Source organism: Camponotus vicinus, unplaced genomic scaffold, assembly GCF_025532165.1.
Source record: "Camponotus vicinus isolate PSW18456_S1 unplaced genomic scaffold, iyCamVici1.0 SCAF_12, whole genome shotgun sequence".
NCBI classification, from domain to species: domain Eukaryota; kingdom Metazoa; phylum Arthropoda; class Insecta; order Hymenoptera; family Formicidae; genus Camponotus; species Camponotus vicinus.
The window spans coordinates 10,927,717-10,944,575 of NW_028141948.1; the positions used below are offsets into that span (position 1 = coordinate 10,927,717).

Below are 16,859 nucleotides of genomic sequence, written 5' to 3' on the forward strand. Positions count from 1 at the left end.
TATTATAGCAAAAAATTCATAACAGTGATAATTGTGAAAACAAAGAATTTTTATGATATTAAAAAAAATTACAAGTCTAGCATCATTAATCTAATTCAGATAAAATCATCATGTATTATAAAAATTTACCAAAGAAGAAATTAGATAAATAATAGAGAAACAAATTATAAAATGTATATAAATATGTATTACACACACATACTCATATATTGATAAAAAAAGAAATTATTTTGAACAAATTATTTTAAATAAAATTTTAAAGAATTTAAGAACAAATTTATTGTCCATTTTTGAAATAATATTAAACTCAATATAACTTTATAAATTTAACATTTTTAAAGTAACGCTCTTTCTATTTCTTTTATCACCAAAATTTTAAAAAGCAGATTAAGATTAATATAATGTACAATAAGTTATTTATATTATTATGTTAGCTATGCTATTTATATTAGTTTATGATTTACTGCAATATGATAACTATTAACTGTTATATTAAAATTCAATTTTTAATAAGCGTTCTTATCATTAAAAACACTCTTTTTATATTTAACATATTCTATATCAAAAAATTTCGTTCTACATATACGTCCTAATATACTTCCTAATATTTAACGTCCTAATATTTAACAGATTCTATATCAAAAAATTTCGTCCTACAATACGTCTTAATATACCTCCTAGATGGTTGCGTGACTAGCCAGACAACAGAAATTAAATGAAAAGATGTTCAATGTACAAGGTATGTAAAATATGGACAATATATCGGACAATATACAGAATATATATCTTAAATTGGCAAGAATATATTTATTTTACAACAGAATTTATAGCAGCGTAGTACAAGCATATAAATATATACATATAGTCTACTTCTCTAATACTTATAAAAGTATTGTTTGTATATACAAGGAAAATTAATTAAAAAGGAAAATATATGTGTGCATTTAGATAAATACTCAATTACAATTTTTATTATTAATAGAAATATGTTCGGGAATAGAAATATGTTAGGCATCATTTTTTTTAATTATAAACCAGCGATTTTGATTATTTTTTAAAAGTCGTTAATTTTATATGTATCTATAAATTTAAAAATCTTTCTATTTTTAAAAAATACGTAGTATATTTTTAAATAAAAAATATATATTTATATGCATGTATGTGAAGAATAATTTAAATTCAAAATAAAATTTGTATATAAATATATACATAATATTTCTTTGTATTTTTATTAATTTTATGTGTATTTAATTTAATTCTTTGCAGCAACACGAGGGACATATTTAAGAGATATTAGTCATGATATTTTTGCAAATTATAATAGTAAAATCCATTTATTTGTGATATTGACAAGGCATTTAAATTATTTTATAGGTTAAATTATCAATTTTTTATAGGTTCAATTTTTAACTCCAAATCTTTTCAAATCTTTTAGACAATACATATAATATGTGCAATTAAATTTTAATATAAACTGCTCCTTAATCTATAATGACAAAAGAAGAGTTGCCTACTAAAATATTTAAAAATTATTAATTTTTAAAATTAGATTTAAATAATTTAAACTTATTAAGAGCTACAAATTAAAAAAATTTTGATACAATATAAAAGTTTTTTTTTTATCATGTATATTTTTCAAGAAAATATTAATTATTATAATTATAATAATTAATATAATTACAATAATTATATTATTATTATTATAATTATTAACATTATAAATATACACAAATATATATGTATGTATATTTATAAAATGGAAATATTTATATACATATTTATATAAACATAAATATCTATATAAATAAATATTACTAATATTTATAAATATTTTAACTAGAATCGATTATCTAAATAAAGAAAAGATTGATTTCTGTTGCTCAATTAATTTAATTCTTAATTTCTTATGTGCAATAATTATTCCATAGGAATTAATTGATTTGGATAGATTACTGATTAATTATCAAGAACGTGTCAACTTTTACAATAAAACTATTTAATTTTTCCTTTGTTTTATAAACAGGCTATAACCTACTTTCGTTATACAATACTTCAACTAAAAAATCTATTTTTGTAAATTAATTAACTTCAGCTCGAACTTTTTACAAATTTGTAATTTCCAGGTTAAGAAAATTGTGTAAGTTTATTAAACAAAATTTTTGTATTAATACATTGTTTTAATACATTAAAGGGAAAAAATTGCAGCAATTTCTTTTCCTTTAATTTATTACACAATTATTGTAATTATTTGTATAATATTATAATTTACACCATATAATTTTTCTTATAACATAAAAATTTCGAAAAATAAAATAGTTTTAATTTTTTTTAATAGAAAACGAAATTAGCTATATTCAACTATAGTTTTCAAATTTAGATTTAATATTGTTTAAAATATTATACATATAATATTATACATATAATAGAGTTTGAAATATCATACATGTAAAATAAAAACTTTACAAATAGTAAATTAATTATTAGATTTTTCATTAAATATTTTCTAGTGAAAGTTATAAAATTTTCTATTAATAATTAATTTGTCATTATCAACAGATTGCTATGTTGTATATAATACTTTCACAATAAGAAAATCGTAAAAGATAAAAATCGTTAAAAGATATTTAAAATTTCAAAACATACAATTGAAATTTTTTCTGATTTTGTATAAAAAATTTTAATTTTATTGAATAATAAAAATGCAGATAATTAACATGTCGTATAACGTTTTCTCATGGAACAATATATATTTAATAATAATTTACAATATCTAAAAATGTAGAATTTATACAAATATGTGTGTGTAAATATCTTATATTAGTGTACATATTTATATATTTACTAAGTAAATATATAAATAATTTTATTTTTTTACAATATTATATATTTACTTACATCATATACTAACTCATAAATACTACATTGCGATTTTCTTTTTTATTTATAACATAAGTTTTTATAAATAATTTCTTGAGTTATATAAAATTGGCAACATTGTTTATGCATATTCGTTATTTGCTATTTCGCTATTCTTTTTGATGACTGCTTTTTTTATAACAAATGTACAATATTATTTTAAACATAAATATTACGAATTTAATAAATTGCTAACTGCTAATTTGGTTTTTTTATTAAAATCCTATTATATGAAAATAATTATACAGAATTGCAGATTATTTATTATTTTTAAGAAAAAATATGGAATTGTTAATTGCAAATTACATATTTTTTCTTCGAAACAACTATGTGTTTTCTTTACATCAATTGATTCCTCTCATTATTTTGTACATAAAACTATTAAGGTAAGGTAATCGAAAAATGAATATTTTACAAGATATTTTACGGTTTATGTAAAATTAAGAAATTATTTCAAGCCTCATAACTCAAAAAGTACTTAACGAAAATGTACTTAATTATAGTGTTTTGGAAAGCTCTCGAGATGAGCTACAAGAATGTACAAAAATATATAGGATGTTCCATTTAAAAAAATTGAAGTGACCTTCACGTGACCTTCAAATGACTCTTCAAGGTCAAACCAATGATACCATCTTATGGCCCCCTCGAAACCATACCACTTTTGTCTAAAACATTTTTCTCTATCTTGCTTATTTTTCGAGTTATTTGGCTGCCTAAGTTAAAATGGGTCACCCTGTATAATATGATTAACTTTTAAATCATATTTTTGTAGTATAATGTTTTGCAAATTTTATATTTATAACTTAATTCGAATAAAATTGAGGATAAGTCCAATCTTGAGTAAATCTTCTAAATATGTCATATCAAAAATTTTAGGATTTTTAGTTTTGAGAACATGTGGTAAGTAATTTTTATTAAATAAAATATCTTTACACACTTGTATATTTCTTATAAATATGTGTAATTTTTTATTAATTTTATAATAATAAAAGAAATTTAATCGTATGTACTAAGTATAAATCTAACCATATTTTAGGTAAATTTAAAACTCGAATAACATTATATTACAAAAGCCTTTAGATTGATTTATTTATTGATTTATTTATTGAGGTTATTGTGAAAATGATATATAACAGTTTGTGAGTTTATAAGAATAAATATTCTCCTTTATTTGCATCGACAACCTTACAAGACTCACGCAAATATCTCCTGTATGTCTCCTACGACTCATCACATTGACGTAGTGTCGTGCGGATACGAAAATATAGAGACAGCAAATGCCGATTTGGTAAAATCAACAAATATATATATTACATATTATAATATGATAGTCATTAATTAAAATTATTAATTTTATGTATCGAAATAGCTATTTTAGTATTAATTGTTGTGTGCAAAGCTTTTCTTAGCATCTTATTGTGATTTTTGAAGATTCTATTAAATTATTATAAAATTTATAACCTTTTTCTTTAAGATCTAAGATTTATGGGCAATAATCAACATTTATATAGTAATAATCATACGTATTAAAATTTGTACTAGTATATTTTATTGTGATATTATTTTCGTCATATGTATCATGTTAATGTATATTATATGTTAATATTTTAGATTAAATTTATATAATAATATAGTACAATCTTTTTAAAGAGTATCATTTTGATTTCGTATATAATATTAAAAAAATTAGTTTGCGTTAATTCTATTATAAAAAATTGCTGACTTGAGAAATTTGTGTAAGAAGTTTGAATAAAATACTGGACATATGTGCGATACTTAAAACTCTTTTAATTGTAACGACTTTTTTGAAATAGTAATAGCGTATATAAACATCCTGCTCTCTTTCACACACAACTTTACATTTTGTTCCTATTATTATTAATATTTTTAGCTATATAATGCTTCACAGATACAGTTTTTATAATTACAAGTTTAGTTTTTTCTATTGCGATGAATATCCATCCTCTAATAAAAACTCGCTACAGCCGAATATTGCAATATTAACAAAAATTGTGTTCTGTTTCCTTCTTTAATATCTTTAAATATATTTAGTTATTTTTTATTTTTTGGTTTTTTCATTTTTATATATTATTCTCAAGCTATTCTAATTAATTGTTAAAAAATTGCATCTTTCATCATTTTGCATTGTTTCCTATGATATAAAATGGTTTGATTTTAAATATTATTGATTTCAGACATTGATACACTGATATTGATAACGGATCGAAGTCAAATAGTAGTAATCTCTTTCTTTTAATTTTCTGAAGAAAAGAACTAATCAAGTTCTCATAATATACATTATGATGCGAGGATTATGGAGCATTATTTTCACAATTTCAATGTCAGGTAAGATAATAATAATTTATATTATGATGCTACAAATAATATTATATATTATTATATTTTATTATATTTTCGTAATGAAATATATATATATATATATATATATATATATATATATATAGAGAGAGAGAGAGAGAGAGAGAATGTATAGCGACACATAATATCTATATTTGTATATCTTTACTAAATTCCTGTGTTCTTTAAAATATTAATAACAAACAAAAATATAATTATAAAGTTAAAACCGTTTCCCAATACGACTATGTTAATATAACATACAAACTCACACACCCACTTTTTTTTATTGAATTATTATCAGAAAATTTAATTTGTTGAGTTGTTATTTTTTTATTATTAATATATGTATTATTAATATTATATGAATTTTTTAGAACAAAAATAACACTCACTAACAATAAATTCGTATTATTAATAAAATATGACATAACTTTGAAAATTAATTATGGATTTCTAACAAAATTAAATAGATTTAGATAGATTGCATATAGATTGCATATTAACGATAAATATGCAATCAATTACTAATTGAAATTATTTTTTAGATGCTATAACAACACGTTTAGTACCATTCTTAAACAGCACTTTGAATACAGAATGTAGTACAGAATATATAGAAAACACAGATTACATACAAAATATTGATCTAAAAGATTATAATAAAGAAATACAAGATACATCTTATAATTCATTTGTGAACTTCGTATTTTATATTTGGATCAAAAACACTTGGGTAGCAGTTCTTGTAATGTCGATGTTTCTATTGATATTATGTCTGCATATTTGTATCAAGTAAGCCAATTTTTCTTGCTCTAATTTACACAAAATTTTACACTGAGAAAGAAATATAAAATATTTGTACATACACACACACAGATATATATATATATATATATATATATATATATATATATATATATATATATATATATATATATATATATATATATCTCGAAACTCATTAATAAAATAAGTATTTTCAAAATATATACCCATATTATTAGAATATCTATATTTATAACAGCTACTTTTTTATATTTAATCTTTTTATATATTGTTATTAGATTGCACAAAAGATGTACAACTTTTAGAAATTGTCTCCGTTTTACTTCTGAAATTGGACTCCCTTTTTTTACGATTAGAGCCCATATCACTTTACGACAGAGAAATACCAATTTTTTGGAGAGGTTTGAATTACAAAATGTAAGTAATATAATAACCAGGAAGATTTTTCATTTACTCTAAATCGTTAATTGATTTAGGATACATTAATATGATATAAATGTAATACATTAATACAAAGGAGCAGAAATGTGTAAATCTGTCATAAGAACATTGTCTAACATATCTAGAAATATTAATAACATATCTAAAAATATTATTTCTTTTTAAAGTTATATATATATATATATATATATATATATATATATATATCTTATATAATCAATTTTATTGATTATTTAATTTTATAGGTACCAACGCAGGAGATTGCTTAATAGACGAATTTTGCATGTTAATTTAGTGTTATAAATTGATATAAGATTTCATTTATATAAGATTTTATTTGCGAAATTACTTGTGTAAGTGCGTAGTTACTATAAAACAAAATGTTCTACTTTTAACTTTAAATTGCTTAGATATTGTGTGCATTTTTTTATCATGCGCAATATATCTATAGATAAAGTAATTTTCAAATAAATATGATGATGATGAAAACATGATACAATATGATGATAATAAAAATATTGTTTACAACAACATGATTAACAATAATATGATGATGATAAAAAAATCCGTTCATTTTAAATTTCGTTAATTAGAATTCTTCAGAAATTTATTTCAACCTATTAGTCATAAACTTGACATAAAAAGTTTTAAGAAAAACATAATTCTTTTATTTCTTGATTATATTTCTATGATTATTTTTAAATAAAAATTTAAGAATTTAAGAATTTAATAAACATTTATGAAATTAAGATTTAAATATAACATAAAAGAATAATAATAAAACAAAAAATAGATACTAAATTAAATAAATTAAATTTATAAATTTATAAATGATTGATATACATATAATTCTTTTATAATGAATATCTTTACATATATTCTAGTTATGTTTTTATAAATGTAAGAAGTTTACTTGAAAATAACTTCAGTTCTACTTTGTAATAATTGTAATTAATATTAATTAATATGTTAATAATTTTAATTTAATTAAATTAAAATTATATGTATTTACGACACTTTATTTAAGTATTAAAATCAAAATAATTTGTAAGTAAAACGATTACTGACTACTATTTGTTAACAAATGAAGTTTTATAAATTTGACGAATAAACTTTGATTGTGTGCTTAGTTTATATAATTTCACAATTATAATACAATTTAATAGCAAAATTGTTGCACACATACGTTGTTTCTATATGTGTAAATATTACATGTATTATAGCAATCAATTGACTAATTGATTACTAATACCAGATCTTATCTGTAACATGTGAAATACTTAATATTCATTTTTAGTATCAAAAATGGCATATAATTAATTATTCAATTAAAAACGATTTTATTAAATCTAATATTTTTTTTAATTTGAAGAATTTTATTTTGTGATCGAAAATATTTATATAAATTATTATTTATATAAATTAATTTATTGTATTATTATCATTTCAAATATTTATATTACAAGTGTAATAAAATTATGTAACTTTAATAAATACAGAGAGAATTTTTTATTTTATTAATAGAACAACACACACACACACACACACACACACACACACACACACACACACACAAATAAAACTAGAGTGCATAAAAATACAACTCATTTTTGTGCCGTTTTATTAAAATTAATACATTAATAATTAAATTTTAATTAAATTTTAAATTAAAATTTTTTATTTATTATTTTAAAGTTTGACAGAATAAAATTTGCAATAGAAAAGAAATAGATTCTTACATGATTTTGAAATTTTTGTTAAGAAAAATCGGCGGGCGGTAAAGAACAAATAGTATAATTTAATATCAACAACTAAGATCAAATATCATTTATTTGATATTTACACATATAGAAATACATCATGGGTTCATGGGCACATCACTGGTTCATTACCAGTAAAGCATTGAAGTGTTGTGTGCGTGTCTCTTACATTACAAATTTTACATTTATTATTGTCTTAATATCAAAAATTATAAATTCTCAATACCATATTATATTATATGTATATTCTTATATATCATATATTATATCACATATTATATTATATATTTTTAATCAAAAATTATAATCAACAATTCATAATAAGATGATATTTTTTATTATAATATAACATTATATAATATATGCATGTATCATTGATATTATTAAGCATGATATTATTTTCTATTTTCAAGTTTTTGAAATATGTTATTTTTTTATAGAATAAACAGTTTTATAAATAAAAAATTATATAATTTCTTGGAAATAATATTTTCTTATACATATATATATATACACACACAGATATACACTTGACATCTTATTTTAACTTATTTCTTTTTTGAAGACGTTATTGCTCGACATTATTCGTCCCTATGTTGTAATCTGTCAATCAGTCGCGTCCGCGTTCCATCACTCGTCATGGAACGAGATTACATTGGTCCCAATTTTTGACCAGCTTTGAACGTTATCCCTAGACATCCTTTGACCCGGCTGACATCTGAAATCGCATCATGTAGCAAGCGCGCTGCGACTCACTCGATATGTTGCGGAATCGATTTAACCCCTCTGTCGGGGGAGACTACCCACGAAAAAAAAGGGCATTTTGTTCGACGCCGAGTACTATTTGCTCCAGCGACTCACTTTCCGCGGTGAAATTATTCGTACCACTCAGAGCAAAATTGAAGGAGAAATCTTTGATCCCCACCCGAATGCGATGTTTCGCATCTGTCACGCAAAGCGAATCTTTTAATGTATAGTGCATTTGCACGGCGCGCCGTTGAATAAATTTTTCATCGGGGGTTTAGAGATAAAAAGCGAGATAAAAAGGATTTTTTTATGATCTAAGTGTGAATAATTAAAATGATATTTTAATTGCGACATAGGTAAGAAGTATGAATATAAAGAGCGGAAATAAAAAAATATTATTATATAATTTACACATCCCAAACTAAAATCCAGCCTTCCCTAAATAAATTCTACACAATGCGTGCAATTAATATTTAAAAAAATATTATTATGCGTAATTGGATTTTTTATTAATTTTTTAGCGAAATTTAATAAAAATTATGTAATTGCTAAAAAAGAGTGTTTTTCTTTAGACATAAACATTTATAAAATGTAATAAAGATTTTTATATATAAATAATATAAATAACTATAAATATCTCAAATAATATTTTTTTAACCATTTTTAGAAAATTATTAATATTTAAAATATTTAATAAATATTTTAATTATTTTAAAATAGTGTCGATAGAATATATTTTATATATGCATTGAACAATACAAATAATTTACAATAAATTAATATTAAGAAGATAAGCATTTAATTATAGAAGTAACAAATAAATTACGCAAATTATAGATTGCTTACCTGATTCACTGTTAATTGATGCTATTCCGTCCTCCTTCCTTTCCTCTCCATTATTTATTTGATCCGATGATTTGCTTGTCCTTTGCTGTTCCTTTGGATAGCACTTACACAACATTATGCACTCGCGAAGACTATTACTTACGATCATTAGAATATCACCACATGATATTTTACACGGTATATCGAATGTTAATTATACGCAACACGCACACTTGATTTTTTTATCGCGAGAGAACAATGTAAAACTTACGATTAAGACGAAAATTTCACGATCAAATTTATATGCATCACTTGTCTCTTAAATTAAAGATAAATAATTATTATACTCGATAAAAGTTCATTATATTCGAAAATATTATTAGATTTAAAAATATGATTAGCTATTGATTATTCCAGATGCACGATTTCATTCTTCAGTATGTTAATATAATTAGTTAAATACCAATAGAAAAAATAATCGAAATAATATTGCACTCGCGATACATTTTGAGATAAATCCCGCGAAGTAGTTATTAATTATTAATAAGCAATCAAAATGTACCACTTTCTATTACTTATTTCCAATGATTTGCGTAATACTTTCGATCTGATAATTAAATTATATTTAATTAAATCGGCGCAGAAAGTTAAAAATTGAAATGTGAAATATAATCGTATATAGAAATATTAAAGATGTAATCAATATTTTAAATATTGTAATAATTTATAATTGCCCTCTTTTCTCGTAGATTTCTATTTTAAATCAATATATCGCGCAAAATATCTGCTTTGATAAAAGTCGTCACGATTTTACGAGTCGTAAAGGTTAATTAATCACGCAAATTGCTCGTTAATTATAATTATGTTGTATCTACGTTGGTATGATTGCGATAGGTATTAACAATAAAAGACGACAATACGATTATTTTCTGCAAATAATTAGAGATTACTTACAATTAGAGATAATCCGTGTGATTATAAACTTGTGCAATTGATGATTTATAAACATATCGAGGCGATGATCGAAACTTTATTTTTTACTATTTTGTCTTTTAGTATATCATATATTCATACGCGATTTATATATTATATTTTTTAAAAATAAAAATTTCACTAACGAGAAGCAGCAATTATACATTCTCATATTTGTCATAATTGTTTCCTCGAAACGACGCTTGAATTTATATTTCACATTGCGTTTCAACTTTCTCACTTATTTTAATGAAATCCGCCGAATATTTCCGGGTTGAGAGCGCGCGCAATAATACGCGTATCAATGGAATGTAAGAAATAGAGCGACGCGAGATGGCGCGACCTTGGTACATGTTTGCAGTATGCGGCGGCGTGGTGGGGGAATGGGATGCGGCCCGCTGCCCATATCCTACACTACAAGGGGAAAAGGACACGTATCGATGTTTCGACAGACGAAACAATTGTAACATTATTCCGCCGATGTTCGTACGTTAAGGAACTCAATATGTATATGTATGTACGTACTACATACGTGTTATACGTTGCCTCTTCTTCCACCTTGGCGCTCTTCGATAGTAATTGCACTCAGTTCTTTCATCGAATTATTCGTTCCTTGCAGGACCGAGTAATTCGAGTAACACAAAGTCGCGATACATGATAATCACTTACTAACTGATTAATAATTTAAAGAATACAAAGCAAACAAGCGAGGAATCGAGTGTTCCATTTATCTCGTAAGACGTGTTAAATATTTCGCGACGTTAGGTCAGTGCCGCGGCCACCTTTAACGTGACGTCATGTGACGTTTCGCGGCATACGTCACGCTACAGCCGCGTAACGGCAAAAGCTCACGGCGTGTGACGTCACACGCGATTCGCGGCGTATGTCACGCTACACATGCGACCGCCATGTTCATTATCATTCGTGCGCCGAGTCTCGAGCGGGAAAGTAGCGGCATTCCAGATTATTCTCTACGATTATTGCAATTAGCAGTTAATGACTCGTAAGTGTCGAAACGATTATTAATCGAAACGGATCGCGCGTAATTCTAATGTGCGAATTTCGCCGAGTTGATTGTTTCGCATTAATTCTCTCGTGATAAAATCAAATGTGTGTCGCGCGCAATTAACGTCGAGGGATTGTATTTTGGTAATCCTAATTAATCTTCGCGAGTGTTTGTTGTGTAACAGCTACGCAGAAACGATAAAGGACAAACGAGGGAGGAGGAAGAAAAGGAGAGCTGCGACAGCATTAATCGATAATCGATTAAATATTTGTGAGGTAAGCAATTTATATCTTGGTTTAATCATAGATTTAAAGAAATAGACTGTACACTCCTATGCAAAAGACTGTCTTAAACATTAGAAAGAGAGAGAGCGATAGCGGCCGGATCTCTTTCTCTCTCGCACAATTGAAAGAGAGAAAAAGAAAGATATCCGACCGCTGTCGCTCTCTCTTTCTAATGTTTAAGACCTTCTTTTGTATAGGGATGCGCAGTCTATCTCTTAGTCTATGGATTTAATATTTTGTCATTTATAAAATTTATGAATAATATATGTAAATATGTGCGTGCGTGCGTGTGTATGTTTATCACTGTAATATTGTACGTATGCGCGCGTAATTATGTATGTATGTATGTACGTGCATGCGTAAGTGTGTGTGCGTCGTGTATATATGTGTATACTTATCATTTATAAATAATAATTTATATACATATATATTTTATGATGTATCATAAAAAATAAGGTTTATTTTAAAATAATTAAAATATTTAATAAAATATATATTAAAATTAACATATTTTTATAATATATATAAAATCTAGTTTAAGATATTCTTATAATTATTTAGAGATTTTTGATATATATAAATATATATTAACTATTATAATTTTTTATAATAAATAAAATTCTATACATTTACAGATTTTTATTTATTAGATCTCTTTTATTTATTAGATCTAAATCTCTTAAATATTTAAACTAGATAACTTTTTGGAAAATTATATATTTTTTTACTCAATCTTTGTTTGAAAGACCAATAAAAAATTTAATAACGTTTAATAAATGTATTTTTTACAGTAATAAATATTTTAAACACTAAATAATGTGGAAATATTTTTGTGTTTTACAGATCAGTGTCGTATACTCTTCAACTCTTCTGTTACGCATCGTATCGGTGAGTTTAAATTATTTTTTACTTTAAGCTCAAAATAATAATTCTATCAGATGATAAAAAAATTTGGTATTATTTATATTTATGAATTGTTTCCCTGAAATATCCGAATTTATTATTTTATTTTCATAGTTATTATTATATATTGAAAAAATTTGAAAATATTTTTCAAGTTAATATAGATATTATAATCATAAATATAATAGTTTACATCTATAAATATTTATTATCTCTAATTTGCTGGACACACATCATAAAAATAAATAAAATATGTATTGGGAATATTTTATACAACAGAATTATATGTATATAAAAAAATTTATTTAATACACATATGTCAAGTACAAATATTTTATATTTATAAAAATCGCATCGAGAATAAAGTTGCTTTTTATTTTTATATATTTTGCATCTCGACGCTACCGTGTCACTGTACTTGAAAAGTCTTCACAGAAAAGAGAACTGAAAAGTATTATGTTATATTAGAAAAGGTTTAAAGGAAGACGTGTTATTTCGAATCTCTGAGTAGCTATCGCGAGACGTAAAGTGCAGCTAAGAGATAAGTCGTGGGCGTTGTTATCATTCCGGTTGTGGCCGCTTCTTCCGGCGGAAGAATCGGTATCGCTATCACGTAGCGGCAGCATTTCTGATTCTGGCGGCTTTACGTCATATCCAGACAAAAATTGGAAAATGCTCTTGATTTTCGTCGGCGTAACCATTCAACATCTCATCGCCACCGTTGAAGCGATGCTTACAACTGTACACCCTATTGCAGGCTGATTGCACACGTTTCATATTACCGCGTGATCATTGGGGAATAACGTTTGCACTACACTCGTTGGCAGCTGATAATCGTCCCGCGAGATCGGCGAACGTGTAACTGCAATAAAGATTGTCAAGCGACGATAGGTAGAATAACGTACAACGTTATATTGACATTGACTTATAAAAGAATGATGTAGAAACAATATAAAAATGACGTACAGTTATTTCATTAATAATTTTTATAACAGAATTGCACATACATATGCATATAAATATAATATTTTGTTTTATCAATTTTTTCTTTTCTCTAAAAATAGTTTTTAATATAATCTAGGCTCATTGTTTTTTTAAAAGAAATATCAAGGAGTTAATAGATTTAAAAAAGCCATGAGCTTTTAGGCGGAGATAAACATTTTCACAATGTTTGTACGAAGAAAACAAAATATCATTCTCAGGAGATCTCTCGAGAACCTAAATCGATCGGTGGGCCCCGGAAAATAACCGTGACAGAGTTATACGAGCGATCTCTCAATCTCGTCAATGGATTCTTTAACGTCACACTTTCAATCGACATCTCGCGCGCAACGTGTACGGAACGATAGGGTAGAAAGAGGAAGGTTAACACAAGCACACGGGGAATAGAAGACACATACACACAAAATACACACATACACATGCGTAGCAGCGGGATATAGGAAAAATACACGGGGCGCGAAAGGTGGTAGAAGAAGGGGGGAGAAAAAGCGGACCGGCTTTCGCCCGCGGTTGTGATATTACGTAATAAATCATCCGAATCTCGCGATGTCATACAATATGGGCCTGGGCTGTGTGCAGGTGAGGGACGTCTATACCAATTTTCATTCCGAACGACATTCGACGTTCTCGCGTCGGCCGCCCTTTCGACCATGCGCTTTCTGCACTCGGCTGCCGCTGCAGCCGGCTCAGCCAATTCTATAAACCGGGCTCGCGCGCGTTTCCGTTACCAACAGGAGATTAATTTTGCTCCACGTTCTTCCCGAGGCTTATATTTCACACGATCCGGTTCGCCGATGAATCGCAGTTGCTAACAAAATCGAATCCACCAACTTTTCGTTAGGTTTCCCTAATGATATTTGAGAAAGACACATTTAATAATTTTTAATTTTATTTACGTACGTATTCTCACGTGGAAAAAATAAAAGTAACATTTTGTTAAATAATATTGCGACATATTATAAATTTTCATATAATAATGTATACATATATTTTGATACAATAATATATATGTGTTAAAAAAAATTAATCATAAATTACAGATTATTTAAAGCATTGAACATATTTTTAAAAAGTGATTACATATTTGTTCTAAAATGATTAAAATAGTAAAAAAATTAATTGCTGAATTCTTTCTATAACAAAAACTATAAAATTCAAAGATAAATATTAAGTCAAAGTGATATTCACGAAAATTGTTGTAACGTGTGACTTCTCTCAGGAATTCCCACGGGAAAGTTTTATACGAGCAGGATATCGTTCGCTCTTTTAATACTACTGGTGTTAGTCGTGAAAATAATGAAGCAGCGGTCGATTCAGCTTCGAGTGTGGTTTTCGCAGAGCAGCGCTTCGGTTGAACGCGTGTTAAGTATTGTGCGGTTTAGCTTGGCCGTTTTGGTGGTCGAGTTAAATGGCGCATTGATCAAAATTAAATGCCGAGACGGCTATTAATGCCTTTTAATGTATTTTATCCTGTCGTTTTATTATTAAATAACGTTCGAACTGCTCAATGCGCGCGATATATCTAGATCATTAATTAAATAATACAAATAAAGAGGATTGATAAATTTCGCGCGCGTTCCAAAAATAAGTTGCATAATTTTGATCATTTATAATGTTTCACATTTGGAGCAGACATACAATCTATATGCATCTATGTGTAAAGATTATTTTTATATATCACAATTTGCGTATAAATATCTTCGACATTTTTCAATATTTTTTATTGAATTAGTTTATTGCGAGTGAATCCTATTTATGCATGCATATAACGATTTTCTGCAACTATAAATATTCAAATGGAAAAGCAAGACCGAAAGCATATGTATATCTAAATGACATGCACATTTTCAATACATTCACTCATAATGGAATCAGGATTAAGCAATAATTACTGGTTTATTTCTTAACCTTCTCATACCTATCGGCCATGTAAAATTAATTTACAAAATTTTATGTTTTTATTTTATTGCTTTTTTCATTTTTTTTCAAGACGTATTTTTATAAAAGACGTATTTTTATCTCGGTAACAATAAAGCATATATAATGAGTAAGTTAAATATTTGTAATGTAAAAGATTTAATTAAATTATTACAATTTAGTTACTCATATGAAGAGAAATTAATTATAATTGCTATAGATATCGCAAGTGAAGCATTTAAAAGATTGATAATCCTGAGATTGTTGTGTGCTAATAAAATCACTAGAAGTTTTTTTTTGTAATTAATAAAATTATTCTACTTTTTTATTTTTTATTAAAAATAATGCGAATTAAACCGTATGCCGTTTTATTTTGGACATGTTAAATTAACACATATTGCAAATTGTGCTAAATTAATTAAGTTAAATCGAAAATTGCTGTGAAAATTGTATATATAACCTTATTAAATCGCGCATTATTTCACAAAATTATCAATATTATTTACAGATTACAATTAATCATGATTTTCACGTATAAGCGTTTGAATAAAACGAACAGAAGTTATCCAAACATGAATAGTTTATTTATTACGTGTGAATATTGAATAAAAAAAGATAAAATCAATTAAGAAATATTATCTTAATATTATTATTCATGCACTGATAATCACTAATTTTCCCATAATTAATATCTATTATAATTGACAAAAGTATCTCTCTGCAGAAAAGCATTGCTTTGAAGTTTTCTATCTTTTTCTATTATCTGTAATTGATGCAAAAGTGTGATTTTATAAATATATTAATATACACACAAGTATGCCAAACGGCTGCGATTGCGCCTTTAATAGTATTACAACCGTTTTAAACTGCGAAAGTGTCGCGACGTGTCATGTTCACCCACTCACGTTCACTTTCCAGAAAGATAGCTTCTTGTTTTCT

The 16,859-nt window shown here is 25.6% G+C and overlaps 2 protein-coding genes across 3 annotated transcripts in view; both read left to right on the forward strand.

Moving 5' to 3' along the window:
• Positions 1 to 4,092: 4,092 nt before the first annotated feature.
• Positions 4,093 to 9,438, forward strand: LOC145962945 (uncharacterized). Of its 2 annotated transcripts, none has more exons than XM_083084468.1 (5): positions 4,093 to 4,204; positions 5,112 to 5,262; positions 5,823 to 6,069; positions 6,342 to 6,480; positions 8,960 to 9,438. In XM_083084468.1, the coding sequence occupies exons 2-5, from the start codon at positions 5,217 to 5,219 to the stop codon at positions 8,984 to 8,986; spliced, it is 459 nt and encodes a 152-aa protein (XP_082940594.1). In that variant the 5' UTR covers positions 4,093 to 4,204; positions 5,112 to 5,216; the 3' UTR covers positions 8,987 to 9,438. The 2 variants fall into 2 exon arrangements, with proteins under 2 accessions (XP_082940594.1, XP_082940595.1); XM_083084469.1 differs by lacking the exon at positions 8,960 to 9,438 and adding an exon at positions 6,750 to 7,174.
• A 2,306-nt stretch (positions 9,439 to 11,744) lies between these two features.
• Positions 11,745 to 16,859, forward strand: part of LOC145963545 (zwei Ig domain protein zig-8) — a 188,269-nt gene continuing 183,154 nt past the window's right edge. Inside the window, exons 1-2 of the mRNA XM_083085611.1 lie at positions 11,745 to 12,089; positions 12,942 to 12,986. The gene's annotated coding sequence lies outside the window, so the exon portion shown is untranslated. The remainder of the gene's footprint in view (positions 12,090 to 12,941; positions 12,987 to 16,859) is intronic.